Consider the following 11,662-nt stretch of genomic DNA (forward strand, 5'->3'; position numbering starts at 1 on the left):
GTGCCAGGGGACTTGCAATGACCTCGGCCAGTTCCTTTAGAACTCTAGGGTGGAGATCATCTGGACCGGCTGACTTAAATATGTCCAACCCCTCCAGAAGCTCCCTACCTAAATCCTCACTAACCCGTGGCCCAGGTGTGCCTCCCCCAGGGCCCGAGGGGGGCCCAGCAGGGAGGTGGCTGTTCTGGTCCCTTCTTAGGAAGATGGAGGCAAAGTAATCGTTAAACATGTTAGCCTTGCCGTCTGGTGTGACGACCAAATTGATGAGCACTCCAAGCTTGCCCCACACCTTTCTAAGCAGCAAAGTCAGCGGTGGCTCATTCTGTCTTCTAGCTGCCACCCCCACAGACACCTCCCCCCACAAGCTGGAGTGTAATTCAAACCCTGAGTGGCAGTGGTGGTACTGCAGGGTTGGGGGAGAAGAGAGAAGTGGTAACCACAGCTCTGGCTCCCACTCCCGGCAGGTTTGAAAGTGGCTGCTTTTGGAATGAAGCCACCACAATAAAGAGACTCCCTACTGCACAATGTTGTTAACTCCTGCCTTAGTCAATATCATCAAATCTGAAATGTTGAGAAAACAGAGGCATGATTCATGCGCCATGAGGCTAAATACCACTAGACATGCACAGATCTTAAGTGTTCCCTGAAGGCTATATACTGGAAAGGCAGTATTCGTCTTTCAAATTGTTCCCCACTACATTTTAAGAAAATAGCCATAAAAAATGTGGTAAATTGTCTTAACAAAAAAAAATAAAAATAAAAATAAAATCACACTACCAAAAACAAAACCAGAAATTGAATTTCACAGTATTACATGAGCTAACACCTGGGTAGAATTTCTTCAAGATACATAAACCATGACATCCCCATAATGGAAATATTTTAATGGAAAGTTAATCACATACCAAATAGAATCCAAAGAGCCACAACCCTTGCTGAAAGGAGTAAGGAAAAAAGTAAGTAATTACAAACTTATTTTTTTGGGGCTCTCACAAAATGTCTAATATTTTGGTCATGTGCACATACAGAAAGCTTCCAGTCCCTTATATTCTGGACAACACTCCACCAAATTTATAAACATGTAGTAAACTGAAACATTTCACTGTATTAAAATGTTAAGCTTACTAAAATTAAAAAAAAAAGAGGAAGAGATCACACTAAGTTAGAAAATTCAAAGCTATTTTAAGGAATGTTAGTCTTTAGCTACAGAGCAACTCAACTAGTAGCAAACAACAAATGCAACAGCAACCTGGATTGTTAAAAAGACACCTTTTTTCCCTAGCACACAGGCACACACTTACCAAAGCAGGATGCCTAATAAGCATAACAATCCTATGGCACATGCCCATGGAACAGATTCAACACAAATGCTATGGACTTATCAACATATATTTATTTTCACCAAATGCCTGTACCTTTATCAGTAAGAATCAAATTCAAAGGTATGTTATACACATCTTATGCCTTCTATTTCTAATAAAAAAGCATTTGTAATGAGATAACCTTACCTTTTGTATGTACTTAAAACCCATGTTAAAAGGGTAACAATTTCATTTGCTTCTAGATCTTCTGAAGCCAGTTCCTGCATGCGCATGGACAAAGCCTGGTGGTACATGTTTAACAACTTTTTGAAAATGTCATAATGTGGAGGAAAACGCTCTTCCATTAGATTTTTAGCGACTTGCAGGTCATCAAGGACATATTTACGAATAATTTCCAGATGGCACACAAGCCACATTTTGTCAGATTCTCTAGTATCAGCTTGAGTGCCTTCAATCCTGGTGCTCACAGTTCTTTCCAAGATATCAAACATGTTTTCCTTCCATTTCTTTGGTCTGCCAGGGGGAATGAACCCTGTTTGTTTCTTACGGTCTAGCATACGTCTGTCAATTTTCTCTTCCCTTTCAATTATCCTGACAACTGAAACAAGTAAGGTTGGATCTCGGCGAACAGTAAGAAGAGATCTTTCAATTACCATCCAAAGTTGTTTTGCTAGCTCCTCAGAGAGTTTCTGAATTTCCCCAAAGTAGATATGAATGAGATTCATGTCATGAGTGTTCTTGCTGTCCATACGATACTGTTCATACATCAAGTCATCACGAGAACATTCCAAGTCTCTCAAATTCCGATGGGCTTTCAGAAGTTCTCCTCGCTCAATCAAGTCCTGGGTCTCCCTAACTATTTCTGGAACTGGTGGGGGTGAAAGGGAGGAGAAAAAGGCAAAATTAAAATTAGAGCAATATAAAAAGGATATAAAAATGGCTACAGAAACCATAACTGTACCAAGAGAAAGACTGTAGAGCAAGTCAAACAATTCTGTTTACTAGTATGATTTCTCTTCAGCTATGTTTCAGGGAGATGTTAAAAATGAGCAGTAATTCTCAACATTTTTATTTAGTGTTCTTATTCCTTTCTTAATTACAATGTTTTATTTTAATTAAAGGCTAAAACTGCTGAGTTACAGAATCTTAAAATCAATGGAAGACAACTTTCCTTTTACTTTTTAAATATCCATACAATTGCACAAAGCTACACTGTGCCCACACACTTGCTGCACTTTGTCATTAGGTGTTATTTCTCTTGTACCTTATGAAAAGTAATTTTAAGTTCAGCTGTGAGATTCAAACAAGCACAAGGAAGATATTGAGGCTATAGATAATACAATAAAAGGCAAATTTGGCCCAACAGGTCAAATGATTAATTAAGGAAGTGGAGACAAGTTCAACATGTTGCTTTTTGATGCAATATTTTTAATGACATTTTAACATATTTTCTTCCAACTTGCAATCACCAAAATTCATATACCAAAAAATTTAAATTAAGATCACCTGAAAAAATGCTTTTCAGATTTTCTACAGCAGCTGCCAGTTGGCTATGTTGAACTACAGCATCCTTAACGCCTTTCAGGTTTTCTATGGTGTTGATGCTCTGACGCCAGTCTTTATTGACATCTACTAAAGATCGCTGAATGTCCTTTACATCACTCAGTGCATTGTGCAGTTGGCTTAAACCAGTTCGTACCCCATCTAATTGTGATTGGATTGCTGCCTGAAAAAAAAAATTCTTATTAAGGCAAATTGCACAACTTAGAAGTTCTGAAATTGTGTTTTGGATTCTTTTTCTGTACTTGATTTTCATATAGGTGTAAGAGTATGGTTATACAGCATAACCATACTCTACCATACAGCTGTGCTGTGCCAAGAAACCCAAGTTAGAATTGAACAAGCTAGCTTAGATGCAAGAAATATTAATGCAGCCCTCTTCCTGGGCTAAGACAGCCCTTCTGAGAGGCAGGGTATTTAGCCCAGACAACATGGTAACACCAGTCTACTGATTCCAATAACCAAAGCCAGCTCATTCAGAGGGCCTAATATTTTTTTTTAATAGCTGAAAATAGATATATTGTTAAAAACCCTCCAGAATATATGAAGAGGACAATTTTTAACTATGAGAAAAAAATAGATATACTGTTGAAAGATCATATGACAGCCAGTCTTATATATATTATTACTACTTTATATCAACTAATCTTTGACAAAATATTTATTTAGACCTTGGCATAGCCACCTAAACCACTAAGCTATCACAAGAAGACCTGGAACAGTCTACTACATCCTTGGGTAGAAGATAAGTATTAACTGGAACTGCCTAGGGCTATTCAACTGGCAGCCCACAAAAGGTTAAACAGACAGCCTGCAGGCTCCTGCCTAGCCACTAGTTGGCTAGTAGGAGGGGGACCAGGGAGGAGTTGCAGTACAGGGGACCCCAGGAGGCCATGCCCACAGTAGGCAGGCCATACAGCCTGGGGGTTTGCAGCCTCCTGCTTCCCAGTTGGACAGTCCCAAAGCAGAATAAGATGGCATCATTGGGTGTCTTCTATACATTCCTCAGATCTCAGATTCCTCAGAAGCTCCTACAAAAAGGGGTGCAAGGGTAAAAATGATGTGGATACCCAGGGTATGTTAATAAGAACATAGATGCAGCTGAAGTATTTTGTTCAAACTTTCCTGCTCCTCAATAGTAACTGAAAAAAAAAGAGAAGTAGTGCTGGAAGGAAGAGGGCTAGGGAATGACTCAAGTGCCAAAGGCTGGGCCCAGAAGCACCCAAACTAAGTACAGCAAGCCCACACCATACTTCTACCAGAGCATGCCTAGCACTCTACCAAAGAGGGTAGACCACATCCATTTCATTTAGGTAGCACATGATGAATCAATTAAATATATGAAACAATGTCCCTCAGCCTGGGACATTAAAGGATATTCAGGGGACCCTGGGGAAATGTAATATACTAGGTTGATAAAAACTAACATACAAATAAGCAATTTATACTTCATACCCCAAAGCCTGTTTACATCCCTCCCAGCTGTATAACTGGCCCAATAAAAGCCTTTTCCTACCACTCTGCTTCTCACTACAGTAGCAGTATAGGAATACTGAGCAGAAGGAACTTTCACAAGTGGCTTTTTTCCTTGACTTCTGAAAAAAGTGGGAGGAATGAAGAACCTACCTAGATTTTGGGAAGAAAAGTGTACTTTCTGTGATGATGGGATATGATAGATGCATTATATGAATATTTGATCTGTATCCAAGATGTGATGTGTGTAGTTCATTTTCAAGAATTTATATCAGAGTAAGAAAGGAAGTCAGAACATGCCTAACTCCAACAGTTTCAATGCCCTTACCCAACTGGGCAGAGACAGAAAGAGGTAGAGAGTGCAACCCATTAGAACAAAATATGTCCAACCACTCAAGCAATAGTATCATCTGTGTCAAGCCCTGCTGGATGATCTGGATCAGCAGGAAAAAACAGTTTGAGGCACTAGGTGACTTTACACACAATCTTTAAAACTAGAGGTACACTAGAGGTATAGGCCAAAAAAAATCTTTATGGTGCACCCCTAGTATTTGGTACTCAATCTAAATGGTCAGTCTGTTGTCAGATGGAGACATTTGGCTACCCACACCACAAATTTGTAGTTTCAAATAAGTTTAAATTGAATTGTTGCTATATAAGTAAACATTAAAATAATAAAAAAGGAAACCAGACTGTACTGGGGAAGAAATATGCAAAGAACTATCTGAAGATATGTTCAGTTTCAGTCAGGACCTAGTATTCTTCCCAAATTACACACAACACATTAGATGGTAGAGATATCCTCTGTAAACTAACATAAAAATCAATAGCTAGGTAAAGTTTTCAATATGGATCTTTTTGAAAATAAATTGTCAAGCTAAAAAATTAATTGTTAATGACTTCAGGCATTTTTGTTAACAGGTTAAATTGCACAAGAAGTAGGAGAAAAATGTGCAGCTGAAAAGTAGGTATATTTGGAATGTTTGATTATCCAGGAACAAAATTACTTATCATATTCAAGGCAATATACCACACTTCAGAGCAGCAATTCTCAACCACAGAACCGTAGGGTGCTGCAAGATCCTTTTAAGGGTGTTGCAGTGTTAACACTGCTAGGTGCATGCAAACATCTACATGTGAATTACAAGACAAACCCAGAGATGTCAAATAGGAATTCATGGGGTCAAAAAAAATTCTGATCTTGTGGTCTTTTTGACTTCTTTGAAACACAAGAATTGCTCTATTATTTTTCCACAGGCAATAAACTGATGAAAGTGGAGGACTGGCATTTTCTGAGGGGTATCTTGAGCATAAAGGTTGAGAACCACTGCTTTTGAACATACAACTGGTTTTTTTTGGAATGCTGATTTTACTGAGCAAAGGCTTACAAAAAGCTCTAAAGTTAAACCTCACACACATGAACATTGCTTAATTCAGCACTTTGTTACTGCCGAGTTTCATTAATTTTGTACCTTTAATCGAGCTTCTACTGAAGCCTTCTTACGAGCCTCCCTCCTGCGATACTGCTCCACTTTATCCAACTGGTCAGGACGCTGAAGCATTCCAGCTACTCTCTGTACAGCTGTTGCGACTGCTTCCCTGCCTGTTTCCTCCATTATTGACTAGTATCTCAAAGTGTAAGATCTTTCATAATGTAACAGAACTGGGGGAGAAAAGAATAAAGTATTAAGAAAAAAATCTATTTCCATTTGATAGCTAATTATTACTTCCAAATAAATATTTCTAGAGTATTACTTTATGCACTTAACAAGTGGATAACAAAACATAATTAACTTGATAGCAACATTGTTACATATAATTTCTGCTGTCCTACCAGTATTTAAACAGTTATATTTTGTTTAAAAGATCATTCATTTTTATTCCTCTACTTTACACATTTTCTGTAAATCTTCTTTAAAGCATTGCCATTGATAATGTTCTAATTCAGACAGTACCAACAATCATTTGCATGAAGGAACGTAACAGGAGTAATTAAGGACCCAATTTATCTGCACCTAACATGGTGCACATAAGGAAAGCCTGCGGTATATAAATAAGAATGAACATCCAGCGCAAGGACCACATGAAATGGCTATTATGTTTGGTGAAGCTGAAGGTCAATATTATTGGAAAAACCAAGGACAGACAAAGCCCAGACAGAAACCTTTCATCTACTTACATACTCATTGAACACACAAGACTATTTCTTTTTCACCCCCTAATACTCCAAAGAAGAAATCATCCTTGAATCCTGCTTTTTCTTACCCTTATATTAAGTGGCACTTAACGTCATCCACAAATATTGGAACTGATGGAGAGGTCAGACTTTTCAAGAGTACCAACAAAACCATGCTTACAACAAAAATCTCTGGCAGTGAAGAAACTGGTGCCCACACTAGTTTCTGTCTGGGAACAGCCACCATTTAGTCCTCCATATCTAGAATCTCCTGGCATCACTACACACAGATGACTGCCCAAGTTTAAGGCACTAAAATAGCCCTGGAATTAGGTACAACTTCAGAACATAAAACTGTAAGGAGTCTCCTGGGCCATCTTGGAGACTAACCATGTACTTTCACAAACCAGGAATCTCCAAACTGCCAATTTAATCTATTATACCAAGTAAATGGCACAATACCCACTCTGCAAATGCTGGAGAAAGAATTGACATAAAGGCTCTTGCTTCTTAGTTTATCAAGCTCCAAAGGCAACAAAGGCCTCCTCTGTCAATCTGAAAATGGGGCTCCGACTCAAGGACAAAGATCTGAATAAAACTAGTGACCCGCTTTGTATTTCCAGAATATGCATTTTTAAAAAGTTTTAAAACTTTCCAAATACTCCTCCAAAAGAACACAGATTGCAAAACTTGATATGCAAGATTCTAAATATAGAAAAGTAAAATATCAAATGATAGATTATGTGGGAAATCATACTAAGAAGAAACTGAACCAGGAAACTTTACAATAACTATTTTTCCAGAGATCGTGCTTTCTCTGTCAAAGATAATACTCAAAGTTATCTTCCAAACATCCAGTCTCCACTTCTGAAACTTATGACAACACAGATTTTATTCATCTCAGGGTATGCTTATGCATCTGCTATCCCATTATTTCACTTTGATACATCATTTTAAAAAATAAATCTCAGAAAATTTTGGATTAAGTGGAAAACTGCACTTGGTAGAAAGAGGCCCAGGTAATCTGTACTCTCTCGGCTGTGTGTTCAAACTGAACATACACATTTGTTTTATTATGTACTTGTAGTTTGAAAGCTCCGTAGTTCAGGATTTGTTGGATTTTTTATTTAAAGTTAAAATTCATGTTTTTTTATTAGACACCAAAAATTACTACATTCAAGATTACAACTCTATTTGAATATGAAATAGGGGTTTTTTTGCCTTATTGTTTTTTTTTAAGTTACAGCTGAGAAAAATCAATATTAAAAATGACTCCTTTTGAGATATTTATCTCACTTTCTCTTTTTCCCAAATCATCCTAATAATAGAGAAGTCCATGTACTGAAACTTCATTCCTAGTAACTTTGGTCCAGTTTTCATAATTGAAAGCTTACATGTAGGGGTGCGCCGATATATGAGCTGGCTATCAGATCGGAACTGATAAAAGGAGAAGTGATGTTATTGGCTATTGACTTTTAAAAATTGTTGTAGCTGATAATTACAGTGGCATACCCAGAGCACCCTGGCAAGCGTAGTCCGGTTCCTGCACTCTGCCCCTGGCCTGAGCTCATTCATGACAGACTATAGGTTCCAGAGAGGCAGCAGGAGGCACCGGGGAGCGGTCACAGGGTGCCTTGGTCAGCAACAAAGGCACTGTTCCCAGCTCCTGCTACTGCCATGGCAAAGCAATGTGCACAGCAGGGGCCTGAGCACTAGGGCTGCATGCAGGAGGGGCAAGGCACTGTGTGAGGGACATTCTGCTTCATCAAGTGCCTTTGCAAAAGCAGCTTCTCCCTGGCAACTGCTAGAGCTTGGCTGCGCAGGGCCCACCATGCTGAGGCAGCAGCACGTTCTTGGGCTCCAAATGCACCTGGCACTGCTGTCTGCACAAGGGTTCACCCCACCTACCTGGGATGGCAGCATAGACTGTGCGGGGAGCAGGGCTGGGGTTAAGAGCCATGAGTGAGGTGGCAACATATGCGTCAAAAAGGCAGTCACCACCTTCCTCATCAAGGGCTGAAGCAGGCAGAAGCGGGGTGTGTGCGTGTGTGTTGCAAAACAAAGAGGTTTATGTCAATAGCATGCCTTGGACTATTACTAAATATTGGTTATCAGATTGGTATATGTGGTTGGTTAATCATCAACTATAGGCATCAGCCAAGACAATCTTTATCAGTGTACCCCTACTTGCATGTCAGCCTCATCTTCTCTGGAAAATTTGTGGGATTCTCCAAAATGGTACCTGTCTCATTGCTCAACTAAGCCAAAACCAGCCTTCAAAGATGTCCACTTCCTTCATTCACCAGCTCCTCACAGTGCTTCTATTTAAGTCTGGAGAGTATAGGAACTTGTATCTCTACAGAGAACAAGAGCGAGAAAGAGCCATTCTGAAAGAGTCCCTTAAGTTAGGGTTAAGATAGGCCTCTGTTCCATTTTCCTCAATCCCACCGGTTGACAGCCCAGAAGTTGCAAACTTGAGGCCACAGGAGAAGTGTTCATGGCGCAGCCCCATAAGGTTCCAACGTATCTATGAATTCTGCTAAATACCTTGTCAGAAGGACACGGAAAAGGAAAGGAAGTCCATGATGTTCCTTCCCCCACCCCGAAGATTTTTCTAATTATCTCTAAGCTTTAGAATCAAGGATCCTTGCCACAGGGCAGCTTCATTACCATAGTGAAGGTTTGGTTAACCCATTAAAAATAAAAAAGGGAAGACAAACTCACAGAACGGTCAAGCCCTTCTAGAAACCATGTCCCTCCTAAGAGACAGTTGTTGTTTTAGGGAATATCATCTGAATATATGGTTTGGAAAATGTTCCTAGAGAAATGTTGCCTGGTAAGAGATTGTTGGTCTTATAAGGTAATGCTACAAACTGTACATCTTTCTGAAATTAAAAAAAAACCCTACTGCACACAAACATGTTTGCATCCACATGCAAACACACAAACTATAGTCTTCTGAAGCTTCCAGTACTCTGCATTTCAAAACAGCACATGTGCAAAAGCACTTAATCTGCATTCAGTACTGCAGCTATCTTTGTATATATACACACATGCTCATTTTGACATGTTAGAACACCCTTTAAGAACAAGAATGTGTCATAACAGAAAATGTGTAAATTCTCATCATCTATTCAACATGATTTTGGAAACTTAAAAAAAAAAATCACTCCTACATTTAAATGAAACCAACTGTCAGGATAAAATTAGGGCCTTTTTTTTTAGATACATGTAGTATAGAAGGAAAGTAGAAACCATGAAACAAGAGTGCAGGCTCTATCCTAAAACCACTGTCACCTACCATTCCTGGTGAATTGCCAAGTAAGAAAACAGCCACACCTGGTTTATACGAATTACATAATATAAGCTTGGTCCAGGTTAAATACTCAACAGGAATAACCATTTCAATTGGGGGTCTGCTTTTCTTTCTGAACCAAAATAGTGACACAAATTAAATCTTCATTAAGAACGCAATTACAAGAGCACAGCTCCTGCCTTTTCTTGGCAGAAATGGTCCCTATCAGTAAACAAGGCATTTTTTCCCAATCTAACCACATTCATTTTAAAGACTTGTGAAAACTAATTTCCTTTGCACTGTTGATCAAAGCAATTTATTTCAACAGCAAGGTTGCCACATCCAGCTGCTGTCCATTCACACTGACTGGAAAGAAAAACTGGAAATGGAAGGTTAGGTCTGTATTATCTGTGAGCATGAGTGACTGGTGCCTCCTGAGTCTGGGTTTGCACCAGATCGCTGACGGGGAGGGGGGGAGATTGTCAAGCCAGTGGCAAAACCAGAAGTGCATTCCTGGTTTCAATGCTGGCGCACCCCCTGTGCATCACCAATGTCTGCAAAGGCCATTAACACTGTCCTAAAGTGAGGGCAGAGCATCAGTGGGATGTGAGACAGCCTCCTGAACAAGAAACAAATTCTGTTAGACAACACCTGACCTCTAAGCAAAAAGCCTCAGGGTGGTGCTTCTCTCCCAGGGCACCATGGCACCAGTTTGCCAGTCATGTAATAATTATCTTATTTGTATGATTTCAACCCTTGTATGATGTACAACCAACAGGAAAAGTGTTTAAAATTAATGATGTTATCCAGGCTGTAGCCATATTGGTCTAGAGAAAAAAGCAATCAGGACATGTAGTAGAGATGGTATCATTTATTACACCAACTAGATTTTTGGAAAAAAAAAATCGTGCGTGAAAAAATCTTGTTGGTCCAATAAAAAATGTCATCTCTACTATAAGTCCTGATTGCTAAAATGTACAACAGCTTTTGAGGCAGTTCATTGATACTACACACGTAAAACCCACAAGCCTGAAGTCACTTTGAGGTTCGCTGTCAGCACTTTCTCATGCTGGCTGGCCTTGAAAGAACGAAATGCCTGAACTCTGATGGCCCAGTTCCTGCCCCATTCACTGACAGCTTGCAGTGAGCAATACGAAGTCCAGACGGAGAAGAATCACTTGCGTGCTTATTTGTAGATCTGCAATAGTGTTGCAGCAAATACAATAATATGGAGCTTCCAATGCGATCACTTTATATGTAAGACCTGACCCCGCTGTAGCCTCTTGAAACTCCTCCGAGGCTGCGAGAAGCGCCGAGAAGCCCCAACGCGGCTCACAAGCGAAGCCCAAGAGACGATTATTTTTCTGCAGCGGAGCCAGAAGCGAGGGAAGCTCCCAGCTGGGCAGGGCCGCGGACCAGAGGCACGGGCCAGCCGCTGCCCACCCCAGCCCGGCCCGCACACTCCCCCCGCCCCCGGGCAGCGCCAGGGGACGAGCCCGCCCCGGGCCCCTGGAGGAGGAGGAGACTCACCCGACGGCAGCCCGGCTCGGCCCAGACCTGTCACCCCACCCGCCACCGCCGCGGCCCCGAGCAACCGCTGACAGGCTCGCACTGCGCAGGCGCCTGACGCAACTGCCGAAGCGACGCCCGAGAGTCTTCCATTGCGCCTGCGTTGCAACCCTTCCCCTCCCCCCGCCGCGACAGCCGCTACTGACCTACTGCGCCTGCGTTAACCCTTCCCGTCGGTTCCGTGTGGACATAGTGGTAGTGGGGGAGTCTCGCGAGAACCGCTGCTTCCTTACGGCCGGGCCTGCGACGTTCCTGCACGTGGGGGCC

General features: G+C 41.0%; 1 protein-coding gene across 1 annotated transcript in view; it reads right to left on the minus strand.

Annotated features, from left to right (window-relative positions):
• The window catches only part of EXOC3 (exocyst complex component 3), a 36,868-nt gene extending 25,417 nt beyond the window's left edge, over window positions 1-11,451 (minus strand). The window contains exons 1-4 of the mRNA XM_019540032.1: window positions 11,357-11,451; window positions 5,828-6,018; window positions 2,829-3,048; window positions 1,509-2,190 (exon numbers count right to left, since the gene is read on the minus strand). Of these exons, the coding sequence (XP_019395577.1) occupies window positions 1,509-2,190; window positions 2,829-3,048; window positions 5,828-5,971 (1,046 nt within the window). The 5' untranslated portion in view covers window positions 5,972-6,018; window positions 11,357-11,451. The remainder of the gene's footprint in view (window positions 1-1,508; window positions 2,191-2,828; window positions 3,049-5,827; window positions 6,019-11,356) is intronic.
• Window positions 11,452-11,662: the final 211 nt, after the last annotated feature.

This window comes from Crocodylus porosus, unplaced genomic scaffold, assembly GCF_001723895.1.
Source record: "Crocodylus porosus isolate Cpor-Errol unplaced genomic scaffold, CroPor_comp1, whole genome shotgun sequence".
NCBI lineage: Eukaryota > Metazoa > Chordata > Crocodylia > Crocodylidae > Crocodylus > Crocodylus porosus.